This window comes from Galleria mellonella, unplaced genomic scaffold (genome assembly GCF_026898425.1).
Source record: "Galleria mellonella isolate WM207_F2 unplaced genomic scaffold, CSIRO_AGI_GalMel_v1 utg312, whole genome shotgun sequence".
Taxonomy (NCBI): domain Eukaryota; kingdom Metazoa; phylum Arthropoda; class Insecta; order Lepidoptera; family Pyralidae; genus Galleria; species Galleria mellonella.
Window position 1 is genome coordinate 11411467 of NW_026442074.1, and position 18913 is coordinate 11430379.

Below are 18913 nucleotides of genomic sequence, written 5' to 3' on the forward strand. Positions count from 1 at the left end.
AGATAATTTGTCTGGATTCGATGCCCATTTACTTCAATGGAATGACAACTGATTGATTTTTTTTTTTTTTAGTACGTTTGTTCCGTTTGGAACAGGCTAAGGTCGGAGACCATGCTGCCTAGTCTTCAAAAAGATAAATTGTCTGGAATGACAACTGATTGATTGAAATTGAAGTTAGCCCACAGAGGCAGGCACAGATGGGAAATGTCAATAAATGGATAATAAAAAAAAAATGAGCGCCTCAGATAAATAATTAATCTAATACATACTTTATGTAATAGTGTTACAGTTAGATGACAGAACAAGTAAATGCCACGAGCCCTTGGCTTGAAAAATCCCTTGGTCCGAAAAGTCATGAGCATGGAATCTTATATTTATTTATTGCATAAATTTGTAAAATTTAATCACTTGAAGATTTAGAGTATTAATTCAAGAACACTCGGGAAATATGTAAATAAACTATCAAGATGAAGGATAAATTATGCTACTTGGCTGTTTTATTCACCAAAATTCTTTGTTTTTTTTTTTATTTATACAAGTGTCTCAAAAGAAAGTTTACATTTGTTTAGCTTATGACAACTTGCCGAGCCGTCATTGGAAATTTTATTGTTGTAATGTGAAAATGAATGCCATGAACGCATAGATTTAGACAATATTATTTTTAAGAAGTAAATTCCTAAATACTTTACTTCGATAATTACTACAAAAATGTTTATAGACATCTTATTTTTTATTTTATCGACTCACAAAATATAAATTATTTTTTAGGACATTTGTATAATGTGAACATAAGCTTAGTATAACATACATATATACTACATAATCTAAGAATGGGGGAATCTAAGAATGAATCCTATCTGATAAATTTACTGCGGGCTCTAAATAGTGTAGTTACGCTACAATGTATCTAAGTATTCATCATTTATAGAGGCTATAAAAGTTAAGAAATCTTTACTATAAAGGGAATTTAACTATAGAGTAATGTCATAAAGCATTTTTGATTTGCATTTAACAGTAACTGACATATATGACAGCGGTACGTCATTAAAATCATTTCAGACGTGTTGTCAGTAAAGTACAATGTACATCATTCATTCATTATTTCGAATCGAAAGGTCGTGTAGGTCAGGCTAATTTTTAAATATTTTTTACTTTATAACTGAAGAGTTGTATCAAAAATATACCTAAAAATGTTTTCTCGTACCCTAAAGCCTGTATCGACTGTGGTCGCCCAGAATGGCACTAAGAATTTCTCTACATCATGCCAGGTACGAATTACCTACTTGTACCGTCTGATAAAAGGTTATAATGACTTAAAATTACAGCTTAAACTGCAATACCGTTGAATAAATACTTTAACATACATTGTAGCGCTTTTTCTATTATTAAGAGTTTGTGTATTTCAGAGGAATTTCAAAGTGGTTGTCGCTGGCGCATCTGGCGGTATCGGTCAACCTTTGGCCCTACTACTCAAACAGAATCCCCTGGTGACCCGGCTGGCGTTATATGATATTGCCCCGGTCACGCCAGGTGTTGCGGTCGACCTTTCTCACATGAACACCCCAGCCAAGGTCTCAGGTCATAAGGGTCCAGAAGAACTCTCAGCTGCCATTAAAGGTAATTAAAATAAATTAAAAAAAATAAATCAAAAATACGATTTATGCTCTATGGTCGTGATTTAATTGTAATATTATTATTACATAATAGTATTTTATAGATTATTTTGTAATGTATCAAGACATTCCTTATCTGTCACATTATTTATAGATAGTAGTCAAGGTCACATTATTTGTATGGGATTCTCCTCTTAAAATATAATTTCTCATCAGTTGTACTTATTTTTTTATGAGCCATGACCTTGATACTGTTATGAAAGTTATAAAGATGACATATCTAATTGACTGGATAATAATTGCACCTCTGTAACTGTGAAGTACTGTTACTATTTGTTATTGGCAAATAAATGTTATAATGTTTATGGCAAAGTGATTAATTTTGTGTGATCACTTGAGACTTGTTCTGATAATTTTAACTCTAGTCATTTATATTAATTAGTTTTATTTAAAGCTATATAATATAAATGGCCAGGGTTTAAAAAATTTTACACATTGTTTTCTTATCCTCTTATTAATTAAAACTGAAACTTACAAATCTGCTGTAACTATTACATTATTTTGTCGCTCTCTTTCAAATTGGGAATTTAGTGTAAAAGAAAGAAATGAAATGTTTCAATAGCTAAAATAGGTTTCTGAGAGTTTTGACATTTTTATGAATAAGAGTTTAATTATTCTACAATCATTTTATGGAGGATTTGTCTAAGAGATTGTTGTAATTTTTTTTCTTCAATCTTCCCAACATCAAACCATTCAACACGAATTTTTATCCGTTTTAGATATATTCTCTCATTAATTCTGCCCTCTGTCATTTTGTTACAAATATTTTTATATTTGTTAACACTACCTAGTGTTAAAGTAGGGATACAATTGTTACTACTAGATGGCATAGTTTACAGAATTTTATTATGTGTATCCAAGATGAGAAGGTCCTGCTTAGGGTTAAGGAAAAAAATCAAATTATTAGAACTATTGAGGACAGAAGGGGAAAAATGTTGGGACACTTGATATGACACAACGAACTTATGAACATTATAATAGAAGGTAAGATAGAAGGAAGGAGGGGGAGAGGGAGACAGAGACATAGTTACATCAGACAGATCAAGGAAGGAGTTGGTGTTGTGTCGTATCAAGAGGTGAAGAGACTCGCTGAAAATTGTAGTGAGTGGCAAGAGCTCCACCGACAAGAGCGCAGCTCTTAAATAGGATAGATAGATAGTATCCAAGACGATGGAATCTTTGAATCACAAATAAAAAGGGAAAGCTGTGTTTTACTGAGTGTGACCAAGTGCAATAATATATTATTCTTGATGATATTTTTCTAGGGTCATGAAAACCTTTATTTTATTTTCTGATTATGAGATTATGATACTGTTAGAATTTAATTTCTGGGATGCCCTAAATTTTATATACAGTAAGACAATTGATGGAGTAATCATCACTGCAACAGTTAGTTTTAACAATGGCTTCTGACCTTAGATGCCGATGTGGTGGTCATCCCGGCCGGCGTGCCCCGCAAACCTGGCATGACACGTGACGATTTGTTCAACACGAACGCGTCTATCGTTCGGGACCTGGCCGTCTCCATCGCACAGAATGCGCCCAAAGCTATCCTGGCCATCATTACGAACCCTGTCAATTCAATGGTGCCAATTGCATCCGAGGTCTTGAAGAAGGTCAGTATAAAATAAGTTTATAAATTTAAAAAACATATAAACTTAATTATCGACAGTGTAGGTCTGTATTTCCATTGATGTCTAAACCATGCAACTGATTTTGATTTATTATCTGTGTATTACTTAAAATAAACTGGGGTCGATTCTCCACTTGCCAACGCTTGATGAAGCCTCCCCCTTGGGGGGTTTTTCCAGTAGTTGCCACGCTTGGCAGGCGGATTGGCAACCGCAGTTAAGCTTGTGAAGATGTTTTAGGAAAGACGCTGCTGCACATCTCATGTCCACCTTGTTCGCCTCTTACGACACTCACGGGAAAGGAAGGGGTGGCCTGTTCTATGCCGGGACCACACGGCTAACATTTTCTTCTTTTTCGTAGATTAGTTTTTAGATGTTATTAAGCGACTTTAAAAAGGAGAAGGTCATTTCAAGGTCGAAGTCTCAATTCCACTATATTTTTTATGTGTGTAGGTATCTAGGATATCTTATGCGGTGTTTTAGCCCATTTTAATAACTGTTTTAACAATTTAGGTGCGATATTCAATCAGTATTGAAATGCATTTTTTTTTTTGCAAATTTAAATTTTAAATTACGTTTTGGGTACCACTTTTTTTAATCTTTTTGCTATATTTATTTATTTCACAAATGACGAGGAGACGTAACCAAATTTTATAATTAATTATATTAATTCTTATCTAATTTTTAAAACATATATAACTGTGCGACGCCGGGACGGGCCGCTATCCCGGCGTCGCACGGGTGGTGACATTCGTATTTTAACCGTGTAGCAGCTGTGTTTGCATGGCTGTTTCGGTTTGAAGGGTGGGATATGGCGTGAATTTACAGGGTACATAGGAATAACACCTGAGTCCTCAGGAATGGCAACGCATGGGGGGTATCATGGGCGAAACAGTACCATATACTCTGTTATGTCCATGCTACTGCTCATGTCTATAGGCGACGGTTACCACTTTCCATCAGGTGGGCCGTCAGCTTGTTTGCCATTCTAAGTTGTATAAAAAAAAAATTTACGCAATATCTACACATACTTTACTGTTATGACATTATATATACAAATGATAAGGTATTTGTCATTTATATTTATGGTACTATTGGGACAGTGAACTATTCATCGACTGTACACATACAATAAACAACACGTGCTGACGTCATGTTCCTGCATATGTTTTTCTTATTGTAATTATCATTTTATTTAGTTAAGTGTAGAGCATGGCTGGGGGGGGGGGGGATTGAGGGGCAATGCCCTACCTTACAAGACCCAATGCTCTACCTTAAAATGGAAGGTCCCAAGAAATTTAGACAAATTCGCCTTTTCGAAGTCTTCTTCGTTACTTTTTATTTTTATTTTTCGTTCTTACTTCATTATGGCTTCTGCCCTACCAAAAAGTTCTTTTGGCCTTTTTTAACCATGAGTCTAGCTATGGCCCTGGTAGATACAACAAGCCATTGCTACGCATAGGCCTTTTTTTAATGGATCACAATGGAGTGATTACCTCGCCTGCGCTAACAGTATACACTGGGGGGGAAGGGATTGTTAGTAACTGAGAATCCCATTGCTAGCAATGTACCCAACCAGATCGACCTCTCGGTTCTCCCTGGAAACTATCATGGTTAATTCCTGATGAATTCATCATGATGGGCTAACTGACCTGTTTTCATTCTCATCTATCATCCTTCACTGGTGCTCCGCCAGCGTATCCCGTTAGCTCCAATAGAATTACTATTCCATATTCACTCATTGTAAAAAAAAAAACCGATTGGGGGTTGAAAATATCGTATTAATAAATGTAAAAGTTTGTAACACTTTCATGAAAAAACTGTTGAACAGATTTGTATGATATTTGGTGCACGGATAGAATATATTCTCACTTAGCACACAGTTTATGTATTTATTCACGCGGACGAAGACGCAGGATACTACTCTCTCTTCATTTAAGAATTTCCTCTTGTCGGTGCAACTAATTCATGCATCCTCTTCCAGCCAGCTCTATCCCAGGCCATATCTTTGACCTCCCTACATGACATGACACCTAGTGTTTCCTATGTAGTTATTCCTAGTAGGGAAGTGTGCCTAGCTAATAGTGACTAGCTAGTCTTAAATAAGCCAATTTGTAGGTTTCCCGCTCGATTGCTACTCTGGACATGTCTACATCTGGCCCTGTAAACAAGTAGCAAGCGAATTCGTCGTGAGAATCGACATCGCTAGCAAGTCTGTAAGATAGAATGAGATAGCAACGTTGGATGTCTCATTCCAACTTACGGACTTGCTAGCTATGTCGATTCCATCGACAAATTCGCATGCCACTTGTCTAGAGTGCCAGAATTCTTATTGATTGTGTTTGATTGATTATCTGTGATAAAATTAATTTATTATCAAATATATCGAACCGGACATTTTGATAAAAAAAATATATATATAATTTATTTATCATGTATTTTTTAATTCGAGTAGTAGCAATTGTATGAAACAAGGGTTTACTACAAGCGAAATTTGAGTAATGATCCTCTTTTATGGGTGTTGTAAGAAGCGACTAAGGGAACGTAATGGTCGAGAGATGGACAGCAGCGTCCCTCTTAAAACCACACCAAAGCCTAATCGCGGTTGCCAACTAGACTGCCAAACGTGGCAACTACTAGTAAAACCCCCCTTATGGAGGAGGCCTATGTTCAGCAGTGGATAGTTGCCGGCTGATATATTTTTTTATGCAACAAAATGGCAAACAAGCTGACGACCCATCTGATGGAAAGTGGTAACCGTCGCCTATAGACATGAGCAGTACCATGGACATAACGGAGTATACTGTTTCGCCCATGATACCCTCCATGCGTTGCCATTCCTGAGGACATAGGTGTTATTCCTCTGTACCCTGTAAATTCACGCCATATCCCACCCTTCAAACCGAAACACAGCCATGCAAACACAATTGCTTCACGGTAGAAACACGAATGGAACAGAGGTGGCCAAGCAAACGACTTTTGTACAATGCGGGATACATTCTGGTGAATAATAATAAATAATCTGTTTTATAAAGCTTAATGAAAATTAAAACAAGCGTATATTGACATAACGAAAGCGTATATTGGACGAAAGCAAACGATACATGCGGGATACATTCTGAATAATAATAAATAATCTGTGAGCATTTAATTTGTCTACATACAGATTTATAATTTGTATGTAGATGAATGTGTGTGATAATAGCTGACAAGATCTTCGGACTTTGGATATTTGCTACTTTGTTACTTAATCACGCTTCAGGTCATTCGTACAGAAGTCTGGCCACGTGTTCACATTATCAATCGATTTTCAATATTTCTAAGCAACTATATTAACTTCTGAATAAATATAGAAATGCTATTTTTTTATGATTATTTGATAATGGAATGGTAACCCCACCTGCGCTATTGGTATACGCTGCCGGGGCACCAATGAGTGATGATAGGTGAGGATGAAGTAGGTCAGTTAGCTCACAGTGACGGATCTAACAATAAATTAATCACAATGGTTTCCAGGAGGAACCACGAAGAGGTCGACCTGATATAGTTAATTGCTAGCAATGTGGCTACTAATCCCCTTTACTAACAATCTCTTCTCCCCCCTAGAATAAACTAGTAAGGCCATAAAGTTGCATTGCGTCGGTGGCAACACTGCGTGCAGTACGATTAATACCAAACATTGGGGGGAAGGGATTGTTATTAATGGGGAGGTTAGTCCCCATCGCTATCAATATACCTTATCAGGTCGACCTCCACGCGGTTCCTCCTGGAAACTATTGTGACTAATTTATCATTGAATTAGTCACGATAGGCTAACCGACCTGCATTTTTATCCTCACCTATCATCCCTCACTGGTGCCCCACCAGCGTATACCGTTAGCGCAGGCGGGGTAACCATTCCATTATCATCCATAAAAAAAAAAAAAAACATTACCGATCTGTCGGGGCGGACTTTGACCGTACCATAATCTCACGTGCGGTGCGTTTAATGCTATAACTTTACTTTGTTATGTCCACGGTACTGCTCGTGTCTATAGGCGACGGTTACCACTTTCCATCAGGTGGGCCGTCAGCTTGTTTGTCATTCTAAGTTGTATAAAAAAATATATATAAAGATGATTTGGATATTATTGCCTTTAATATTATTATTATTTATTAACCATTTTCAATTTTTTTCACCGTTCATAATTACATTTCTGTTTTACCAAAGATTGACTGGGAGAGAATGCAATATAACAGTGGTGGCTAACAGGTCGATCGCGACTATTAGTCCAGTCGATCGTGGCAAGGCAAACAATATAATATTTTGCTAATCTAGCGGAAGATGCTCACACGCAATGTTCACGCTAATATAAATAAATAGTTGCTGAGAATAATTTTCAGTTTTATGTTTCCCCTCTTAATAAAATAAAAACTACTATAATACTACATAATTGTGTACTGAACTATGTTGTTTCATTTGTGATTTCAAGAAGTATGCAATTGGTAGATCGCACAGGGTTTCGTCAGTAAACAGTGGATCTTGGGTCTAAACAAGTCGGCCATCCCTATACTATATAGCATCGAGTCCGTCTTTCTTACTAAAAATTGTTTGTAATATAGTCAATAAAGAATAAATACTATAAAGGATGGAGGAAGGAGGAAGTAAAGATACTGGTTTCGCTCAAATTCTTTTCTCCTACATTCTTCACGACTCTGGAACACGCTTCCTGACACCATTAAGAGACTACCGACTAAACTGTCTTTAAAAAAAAACGTTCATGCTCACTTTTTTACTTTATCCGAGCAGTAAGTGCTTTATATTATTCTCAATTTCGTGTATAATATAGTATATGTCATATATGTGTAAGTATATTTGTTATTCATATATATTTATTCGTTTATATATGTAATTTTAGTATGTATGTATATCAATAATTAGTAGTACCGCATTCGAGTATTCTGACACTTCCCTATGGTTGACTGGGAGAGAATGCTTTTAGCATTAAGTCCGCCATGTACACATATATGTACTAATGAATAAATAAATAAGATATACAGTTGTTGATAGATTACAATTGAGTTCTGATTTAAATTTATCAAATAGATAACTGTTATTGTATTATACCATATATGGCATGCATATCACTGTATTAACTTTTTATTACATAAGCCCACCTAGTAGAGTGGTTAACGAGACTCGCAATAGATATGTTTACTACTGCTTGTGTGTCGTAGAAACATTGACTTACTTTTTTTTATGCAACTTATAATGGCAAACAAGCTGACGGCTCACCTGATGGAAAGTGGTAACCGTCGCCTATAAACACAAGCAGTACCATGGACAGACAGAAGAGTAAACTGTTTCGCGCATGATACCCCCCATACGTTGCCATTACTGAGGACTCAGGTGTTATTCCTCTGTACCCTGTAAATTCACTGCCATATCCCACCCTTCAAACCGAAACACAGCCATGCAAACACAACTGCTTCACGGTTGAAACACGAATGGGACAGAGGTACCCAAGCAATCGACTTTTGTACAGATCGCTCTTATAGAAGTTTTATCAAAATCAGTTTAGTAGTTTAGTTTTTAAGTCAACATAGCAAATTTTATATATTATACATATTTTATATCTTATATATAAAATTCTCGTGTCACCACGGTGTTTGTTACCAAACTCCTCCGAAACGGCTTTACCGATTTTTATAAAATTTTGTGTGCATATTGGGTAGGTCTGAGAATCGGCCAACATCTATTTTTCCTACCCCTCAATGATAAGGGTGACCCTCACCAATATTTGTTTTTAATGGGCTAAAAAAATATTCTCCAAATAATGTATATGGCATAACAACGTTTGCTGGGTCAGCTAGTATTGTAATATATATTACACATATGAAGTACAAAAGGCGGTCTTATCGCTGAAGCAGTCTCTTCCAGACACCAATCTTTACACGTTTACATAATTTCATTAAAATCGGTTTCGGAAATTAACGTGAAACAAACAAACATCGTGACACGGGTATTTATAAATATATATAAAATTAAGAAGACGAGATGCGCATAAGTAGTGAATTGTATATGAATAAATGGCTTGGACTTTATCAGTCAGGTATTTGGCACGCAGTAGTTAGTCAGTCAAGGCGAAAGTTAAAATCGAATAGACGCACACGTGCTCATGATAGATAGATAGATTGTGAATTTACAGGGTACAGAGGAATAACAGCTGAGTCCTCAGGAATGGCAACGCGTGGGAGGTATCACGGGCGAAACAGTATACTCTGTTATGTCCATGCTAATGCTCATGTCTATAGGCGACGGTTACTACTTTCCATCAGGTGGGCCGTCAGCTTGTTTGCCATTCTAAGTTGTATAAAAAAAAATAAAAAAAAGATAGATACTCTTTATTGTTTCCTCCAAAAGATTACAATAGTAAACTTATTATAAATAGATACAAACAATTACAAGAAATAATCACAGTGAGAAAACAATGGGCGGCCTTATCGCTAAGAGCGATCTCTTCCAGGCAACCTTTGGATGGAGAGGAGTAATTATAAACAGTTTGGTGGGAGACACGATGAAAAATTTTGTTAGTTCTAAATATGGGAGATGTGATACATGATACATTGTATCGTCGTGTCGGCTGTTATCTGCCCGCTGCTGAACTTGGACCTACTCGTAAAGAAGTGTGGGGGGGGGGGGGGGGGGGGGGGGGTACAAAATCAATGTTTTTTTTTTTTTGATGGGTGAAAATAGTATGGTAGCCCCGCCTGCGCTAACGGGATACGCTGGCGGAGCACCAGTGAAGGATGATAGATGAGAATGAAAACAAGCCAGTTAGCCCATCATGATGAATTCGTCAGGAATTAACCATGATAGTTTTCAGGGAGAACCGCGAGGAGGTCGACCTTGTTGGGTATATATATATATATATATATATATATATACACTACTACTACTGTAATTGTGGTCGACGTTGGTTGGTTTTTCGTCGATTCAACATGGTGGTCGAATGTATAACATGGTGATCGAAAAAGGCGAGAAACGTTAAACATGGCGATATTCTGAAGAATGAAACTCAAATTGAAATACTAAACGCTGGCGGGAATGGTCGTAAAAGTAAAAACCGGTTGCCATTGGAGAAAAGAAATAAAAATGTATGGGCAAAGCCTTTCTCTTTGGTATAAACGGAACCAAAAAAAATTATGTATTAATATATTATAATTATACGGATTATGAATATTAACAATATTGTAATTCTTTTTTTAATAAAAAAGAATTTAAATGTAAATAATAATAATTTATTATTATTTACATTTAAATATTATTTTAATTGACAATAAAAATTCTTAATTGATCCTCAGGCTGGAGTGTACGACCCTCGCCGCGTGCTCGGAGTGACGACCCTCGACGTGGTCCGCGCGGCCGCCTTCATCGGGGAAATCAACGGCGTGGACCCTCGCTCTGTTACCATACCGGTCATCGGTGGACACTCCGGAGTGACCATTATCCCCTTGCTGAGTCAGAGCCAACCGGCTGTAAAGCTCACCGACCAAGCCAAGATCAAGGCTCTGACGGAGAGGATACAGGAGGCCGGCACTGAGGTGAGTTCTTCGACCAACTTAACAAAGAAAGATTTTGATATTATTTGTCGTGAAACAGTTATGTTTGCGTGGCTGCGTTTCGGTTTTTTTTTAATGGGTGATAATGGAATGGTAGCACCACCTGTGCTATCGGTATACGCTGGCGGAACACCAGCGAGAGATGGTAGGTGAGAACGAAAGCAGGTCAATTAGCTCATCATAAAGATTTCCACAAGAATTTTCACTATGATTTCAAGGTGGAACCTCCTGGAGTTCGACCTGGTAAGGGTATATTGCTAGCAATGAATTGTTAAGTATTTGAAGGCGAGTTAGCAACTAGAATTTGGCGTTTCGTGATGTTTTAAGAGAGACGCTGGTGCCCATTGGTCGATCTTTAAGTTTCCTTAGTCGCCTCTTATGACATCCACGGGAAAGGAAGGGGTGGCCCATTCTATGCCGGGACCATACGTTGATGGTTAATGGGGTTGTATAATATGTTCAGTGATATTTATAAAATTGGTAATAATGTTTTAGGTGGTCAAAGCGAAGGCCGGTGGTGGTTCCGCCACCCTCTCCATGGCGTTTGCTGGCGCTCGTCTCGCTGACGCCGTCCTCAGGGGATTGAAGGTGAGCATTCAGTATCAGACAATGAATTGTCGATCTTGGAATGAAAACAACGTAAAAGTTAGAAATAAATTAAGAACATCAGATAAAAGAAACAAATTGTGCATGGGGACTTCTGTCTTGCTCGTGTTGCTTTTTTTTTAATGGCTGATAATGGAATGGCAACCCCGCTTGCGCTATCGATATACGCTGGCGGGATGCCAGTGAGGGATGATTGGTGAGGATGAAAAGACAGGTCAGTTAGCCCATCATAATGAATACACTTGGAACCCGGCACGATGATTTTCAGTGTGGACCACGTGGAGGTCGACCTAACAGAATATATTATATAACATTACTAACAATCCCTCCGCTCCCCACTCGTGTTGCTGTCACCAAGTATAGAGCTTTACACTGAAGTGAAATTACAAACAAACTGCTGAGCCGACATTGATGAAATCACTATGGAACCGATAGAAAACAATATACTTTCAAATAAAGAAAGAATTTTCCAAATTGGTTTATAATTGATAGAGTTTTGAGGTAACAAACATAAAAAATACAACCTACACCCTCCTTCTATGAAGTCAATCGAAAAAGCATTCCTTAACAATCTAATCCAGTCAATCTAAATCTTCTCCAGGGAGATTCCAACGTCGTGGAGTGCGCCTACATCAAGTCTGACCTCACGGAGGCGGCTTACTTCGCGAACCCTGTCGTGCTGGGGAAGAACGGAGTGGAGAAGAACCTCGGCTACGGCCAGCTGAACGAGTTCGAGCAGCAGCTCCTCAAGGCCGCCATCCCTGAACTCCTCAAGAACATTAAGACTGGTGAAGACTTTGTTAAGAAGTAAATGTCATATCTTCGTAGCCAGGCCAGTTGTGGACTTGTGCGGTAGAGGGCGCTGCTTGTCAATAGTGGATAACAATTATTTTAAAAACCAAGATGTCGCTATACGGTATACAATGATTATTAGTGAAATATATACAAAAACAAAAATATTATTTTATATGACGATATGAGGTGGAGTCTTTAAAATATTAAAAACGTATTTCGATATATTTTATGATTGAAATGATTTCGAAGTAAGCACAAGCTCTTTTGTATTCTACTATCTCTTATTTTAGTATTCTACTATTTCTTATTTTCGTATTCTACTATTTATACGCTAATAGTCAATCGTGATATCAGTGAGCAAAGACAATTGTTTATATCAAGTAGCGCCCTCTATAATTTATCATGTAGTTAATTTTACAACTTGGCCGATAGGTGGCGATGGTACATAAGTGTAACTTAATACTCTAGCAATTAATTGTAACTTGTAGTAAATATTTAACTGTAACACACTTTTAGATGTTTTATTATTTATATTACCCATGTCTGTATTATTTATTTGTACACAATTTATGTATATATTTTTTATTTAAACTTTAATTTAAATGGAATTATTGTAAAGCCTGGTAATAGAAGTGATTTGCCGGACCCAATCGCCTTTTTACTGTGTAAAAAAGCATGGGAAATTAAATGCTTTTGTTTTAATAAAATGTTGGGTCTGCTAAGAGGTGCCTTTGCCATACACATAAAAATTTCTTTGGACGTTTTTCAATTGGATACTTGTACCAATGTTGCCACCAGATGACGAATGTAAATAAATGATGTTTTGTTACGCGTGTACGAATGATGGTAATAAATTGTTACTACTATTGCATTGTTTCATTTTCAATCGACTTCTAAAAAGGAGGTTACCAACTGGTAACTGGTAACAAAGTCTCGCTCTGGTAACTTAACTAAGTTACCAGAGCGACTTTGTACAATAGTCGATTGCTACTATTGTACTACTTGCACCACTGTCCCATTCGTGTTTCAACCGTGAAGCTGCTGTGTTTGCATGGCTGTGTTTCGGTTTGAAGGATGGGATATGGCGTGAATTTACTGGGTACAGAGGTATAACACCTGAGTCCTCAGGAATGGCAACGCATGGGAGGTATCACGGGCGAAACAGTATACTCTGTTATGTCCATGGTACTGCACATGTCTATAGGCGACGTTTACCACTTTCCATCAGGTGTTCTTTCCTGGGGCTCTCATTAAACTTTCCATCAGGTGGCCCGTCAGCTCGTTTGCCATTCTAAGTTGTATAAACAAACATTTAAAGCAATATTAGGGTTATTTTTTTACGGGTAACAATAGAATTGGAAGCCTGCGCTGTCGACTCCGGCAGCGTATACCGATAGCGCAGGCGTGGTTACCATTTTATTATCCATTTTGCTATATTATTATACTTATACCATTGTATCGTATATTTATTAACTGTAAGAGTGACCGAGTATCAAATGCGAGAGATTTGAATGTCAAGTGCGAGAGATTCAAGTGTCCAGTGTCCAAGTGTCAAGTGCGAGAAAGTCGAATGTCCAGTGTCCGAGTATCGAGTGCGAGAGTCTCGAGTGTCCAGTGTCCGAGTGTCGAGTGCCAAGTGCGAGTGTCCAAGTGTCAGGTACGAGTGTCGAATGTCCAGTGACCGAGAGTCAAGTGTGAGTGTCGAGTGTCCAGTGCCCGAGTGTCGAGTGTCGAGTGTCCAGTGCCCGAGTGTCAGGTATGAGTGTCCAGTGTCTAGTGTCTGAGTGTTAAGTCCGAGTGTCGAGTGTCCAGTGTCTGAATGTCAAGTGCGAGTGTCGATTGTCCAGTGTCCGAGTGTCAAGTACGAGAGTCTCGAGTGTCGATTGTCCAGTGTCCGAGTGTCGAGTGCGAGAGTCTCGAGTGTCCAGTGTCCGAGTATCGAGTGCGAGAGTCTCGAGAGTCCAGTGTCCAAGTGTCAAGTGCGAGAAAGTCGAGTGTCCAGTGTCCGAGTATCGAGTGCGAGAGTCTCGAGTGTCCAGTATCCGAGTGTCGAGTATCGAGTGTCCAAGTGTCAGGTACGAGTGCCGAATGTCCAGTGACCGAGAGTCAAGTGCGAGTGTCGAGTGTCCAGTGTCCGAGTGTCGAGTGTCCAGTGTCCGAGTGTCAGGTACGAATATCGAGTGTCCAGTGTCCGAGTGTCAGGTACGAGTATCGAGTGTCCAGTGTCCGAGTGTCAGGTGCGAGAGTCGAGTGTCCAGTGCCAATTGTCCGAGTGTCAGGTATGAGTGTCGAGTGTCCAGTGTCCGAGTGTCGAGTATCCAGTGTCCGAGTGTCAGGTGCAAGTGTCGAGTATCCAGTGTCCAGTGTCCGAGTGTCATGTGTCCAGTGTCCGAGTGTCAGGTACGAGTGTCGAGTGTCCATGTCCGAGTGTCAGATGTGAGTGTCGAGTGTCCAGAGTCCGAATGTCCAGTGACCGAGTGTCAAGTGTCAAGTGTGAGAGTGTCGAGTATTAAGTGCGAGTGTCCATATCCGAGTGTCGGGTACGAGTGTCGAGTGTTCAGTGTCCGAGTGTCAGGTGCGAGTGTCGAGTGTCCAGTGTCCGAGTGTCAAGTGTCCATGTCCGAGTGTCAGGTACGAGTGTCGAGTGTCCATGTCCGAGTGTCAGATACGAGTATCGAGTGTCCAGTGTCCGAGTGTCAAGTGCAAGTGTCGAGTGTCCAGTGTCAGGTACGAGTGTCGAGTGTCCAGTGTCCGAGTGTCGAGTGTCCAGTGTCCGAGTGTCGAGTGTCCAGTGTCGAGCGTCCAGTGTCCGAGTGTCAGGTGCGAGTGTCGAGTGTCCAGTGTCAAGTGTCCGAGTGTCAGGTACGAGTATCGAGTGTCCAGTGTCCGAGTGTCAGGTGCGAGTGTCGAGTGTCCAGTGTCCAGTGTCCGAGTGTCAAGTGCAAGTGTCGAGTGTCCAGTGTCCAGTGTCCGAGTGTCAGGTACGAGTGTCGAGTGTCCAGTGTCCAAGTGTCGAGTGTCCAGTGTCCGAGTGTCGAGTGTCCAGTGTCAAGTGTCCGAGTGTCAGGTACGAGTATCGAGTGTCTAGTGTCCGAGTGTCAAGTGAGAGTGTCGAGTGTCCAGTGTCCAGTGTCCGAGTGTCAGATACGAGTGTCAAGTGTCCATGTCCGAGTGTCCATGTCCGAGTGTCAGGTGCGAGTGTCGAGTGTCCAGTGTCCAGTGTCCGAGTGTCAATTACGAGTGTCGAGTGTCCAGTGCCAAGTGTCCGTGTGTCAGGTACGAGTGTCGAGTGTCCAGTGTCCGAGTGTCAGGTACGAGTGTCGAGTGTCCAGTATCCGAGAGTCAAGTGCAAGTGTCGTGTGTCTAGTGTCCGAGTGTCCAGTGTCCGAGTGTCAGGTACGAGTATCGAGTGTCCAGTGTCCGAGTGTCAGGTGCGAGTGTCGAGTGTCCAGTGCCAAGTGTCCGAGTGTCAGGTACGAGTGTCGAGTGTCCAGTGTCCGAGTGTCAGGTGCGAGTGTCGAGTGTCCAGTGTCTAGTATCCGAGTGTCAAGTGCAAGTGTCGAGAGTCGAGTGTCCAGTGTCCGAGTGTCAGGTACGAGTGTCGAGTGTCCATGTCCGAGTGTCAGATACGAGTATCGAGTGTCCAGTGTCCGAGTGTCAGGTGCGAGTGTCGAGTGTCCAGTGTCCGAGTGTCAGGTGCGAGTGTCGAGTATCCAGTGTCCGAGTGTCAGGTACGAGTATCGAGTGTCCAGTGTCCGAGTGTCAGGTGCGAGTGTCGAATGTCCAGTGTACAGTGTCCGAGTGCCAGGTGTGAGTGTCAAGTGTACAGTGTCCGAGTGTCCAGTGTCCGAGTGTCGAGTTTTGAGTGTCCGAGTGTGGAGTGTAGTGTCCGAGTGTCAGGTGCGAGTGTCGAGTGTCCAGAGTCTGAGTGTCAGGTACGAGTGTCGAGTGTCTAGTGTCCGAGTGTCAAGTGCGAGTGTTGAGTGTCGAGTGTCGAGTGTCAAGTGCGAGTGTCGAGTGTCCAGTGTCCAGTGTCCGAGTGTCGAGTGTCCAGTGTCCGAGTGTCAGGTGCGAGTGTCGAGTATCTGAGTGTCAAGTGCGAGTGTCAAGTGCGAGTGTCGAGTGTCCAAATGTCAAGTGCGAGAGTGTCCAGTGTCCGAGTGTCAGGTACGAGTGTCGAGTGTCCAGTATCCGAGAGTCAAGTGCAAGTGTCGTGTGTCCAGTGTCCGAGTGTCCAGTGTCCGAGTGTCAGGTACGAGTATCGAGTGTCCAGTGTCCGAGTGTCAGGTGCGAGTGTCGAGTGTCCAGTGCCAAGTGTCCGAGTGTCAGGTACGAGTGTCGAGTGTCCAGTGTCCGAGTGTCAGGTGCGAGTGTCGAGTGTCCAGTGTCTAGTATCCGAGTGTCAAGTGCAAGTGTCGAGAGTCGAGTGTCCAGTGTCCGAGTGTCAGGTACGAGTGTCGAGTGTCCATGTCCGAGTGTCAGATACGAGTATCGAGTGTCCAGTGTCCGAGTGTCAGGTGCGAGTGTCGAGTGTCCAGTGTCCGAGTGTCAGGTGCGAGTGTCGAGTATCCAGTGTCCGAGTGTCAGGTACGAGTATCGAGTGTCCAGTGTCCGAGTGTCAGGTGCGAGTGTCGAATGTCCAGTGTACAGTGTCCGAGTGCCAGGTGTGAGTGTCAAGTGTACAGTGTCCGAGTGTCCAGTGTCCGAGTGTCGAGTTTTGAGTGTCCGAGTGTGGAGTGTAGTGTCCGAGTGTCAGGTGCGAGTGTCGAGTGTCCAGAGTCTGAGTGTCAGGTACGAGTGTCGAGTGTCTAGTGTCCGAGTGTCAAGTGCGAGAGTGTTGAGTGTCGAGTGTCGAGTGTCAAGTGCGAGTGTCGAGTGTCCAGTGTCCAGTGTCCGAGTGTCGAGTGTCCAGTGTCCGAGTGTCAGGTGCGAGTGTCGAGTATCTGAGTGTCAAGTGCGAGTGTCAAGTGCGAGTGTCGAGTGTCCAAATGTCAAGTGCGAGAGTGTCCAGTGTCCGAGTGTCGAGAGTCCAGTGTCCTAGTGTCGTGTGTATAGTGTCTGAGTGTCAGGTGTGAAGGTCGAGTGTCCAGTGTCCTAGTGTCGAGTGTACAGTGTCCGAATGTCCGGTGTGAGTGTCGAGTGTCCAGTGTCTTAGTGTCGAGTGTCAGGTGTGAGTGTCGAGTGTACAGTGTCCGAGTGTCGAGTGTCGAGTGTCCGAGTGTGGAGTGTAGTGTCCGAGTGTCAGGTGCGAGTGTCGAGTGTCCAGTGTACAGTATCAGGTGCGAGTGTCGAGTGTCCGAGTGTCAAGTGCGAGTGTCGAGTGTCTAGTGTCCGAATCTCAAGTACGAGAGTGTCCAAGTGTCAAAGTGCGAGTGTCGATTTTCAAGTGCTAGAGTGTCGAGTGTCCACTGTCCGAGTGTCAGGTGCGAGTGTCTAGTGTCCAGTGTCCAGTGTCCGAGTGTCAAGTGCAAGTGTCGAGTGTCTAGTATCCAGTGTCCGAGTGTCAAGTACGAGTGTCAAGTGTCCATGTCCGAGTGTCAGGTGCGAGTGTCGAGTGTCCAGTGTCCAGTCTCCGAGTATCCAGTGTCCAGTGTCCGAGTGTCCAGTGTCCAGTGTCCGAGTGTCAGGTACGAGTGTCAAGTGTCCATGTTCGAGTATCAAGTGCGAATATCGAGTGTCCAGTGTCCTAGTGTCGAGTGTACAGTGTCCGAGTGTCAGGTGTGAGTGTCGAGTGTCCAGTGTCTAGTGTCCGAGTGTCAGGTACGAGTGTCAAGTGTCCATGTTCGAGTGTCAGGTGTGAAGGTCGAGTGTCAGGTGTGAAGGTCGAGTGTCCAGTGTCCGAGTGTCAGGTACGAGTGTCAAGTGTCCATGTTCGAGTGTCAGGTGCGAATATCGAGTGTCCAGTGTCCGAGTGTCCAGTGTCCAGTGTCCGAGTGTCAGGTACGAGAGTCGAGTGTCTAGTGTCCGAGGGTCAAGTGCGAGAGTGTTGAGTGTCGAGTGTCGAGTGTCAAGTGCGAGTGTCGAGTGTCCAGTGTCAAGTGCGAGAGTGTTGAGTGTCGAGTGTCAAGTGCGAGTGTCGAGTGTCCAGTGTCCAGTGTCCAGTGTCCGAGTGTCGAGTGTCCAGTGTCCGAGTGTCAGGTGCGAGTGTCGAGTATCTGAGTGTCAAGTGCGAGTGTCGAGTGTCCAAATGTCAAGTGCGAGAGTGTCCAGTGTCCGAGTGTCGAGAGTCCAGTGTCCTAGTGTCGTGTGTATAGTGTCCGAGTGTCAGGTGTGAAGGTCGAGTGTCCAGTGTCCTGGTGTCGAGTGTACAGTGTCCGAGTGTCAGGTGTGAGTGTCGAGTGTCCAGTGTCTTAGTGTCGAGTGTCCGAGTGTGGAGTGTAGTGTCCGAGTGTCAGGTTCGAGTGTCGAGTGTCCAGTGTCCAGTGTCCGAGTGTCGAGCGTCCAGTGTACAGTATCAGGTGCGAGTGTCGAGTGTCCGAGTGTCAAGTGCGAGTGTCGAGTGTCTAGTGTCCGAATCTCAAGTACGAGAGTGTCCAAGTGTCAAAGTGCGAGAGTGTCGATTGTCAAGTGCTAGAGTGTCGAGTGTCCAGTGTCCGAGTGTCAGGT

At 42.0% G+C, this 18913-nt stretch overlaps 1 protein-coding gene across 1 annotated transcript; it reads left to right on the top strand.

The window, feature by feature from the left end:
- The first annotated feature begins 1078 nt into the window (after positions 1–1078).
- LOC113522124 (malate dehydrogenase, mitochondrial) lies at positions 1079–13173 on the top strand. Its single transcript, XM_052895867.1, has 6 exons — positions 1079–1268; positions 1407–1617; positions 3093–3289; positions 10649–10888; positions 11402–11494; positions 12114–13173. The coding sequence occupies exons 1-6, from the start codon at positions 1191–1193 to the stop codon at positions 12321–12323; spliced, it is 1029 nt and encodes a 342-aa protein (XP_052751827.1). The 5' UTR covers positions 1079–1190; the 3' UTR covers positions 12324–13173.
- Positions 13174–18913: the final 5740 nt, after the last annotated feature.

Excerpts from the sequence above, each read along its gene's own strand:
- LOC113522124 (XM_052895867.1), top strand. The coding sequence starts at position 1,191 with ATGTTTTCTCGTACCCTAAAGCCTGTATCGACTGTGGTCGCCCAGAAT. Across the intron at positions 1,269-1,406 it reads ATTTCTCTACATCATGCCAG|AGGAATTTCAAAGTGGTTGT; the intron begins GTACGAATTACC and ends TGTGTATTTCAG. Across the intron at positions 10,889-11,401 it reads TACAGGAGGCCGGCACTGAG|GTGGTCAAAGCGAAGGCCGG; the intron begins GTGAGTTCTTCG and ends ATAATGTTTTAG.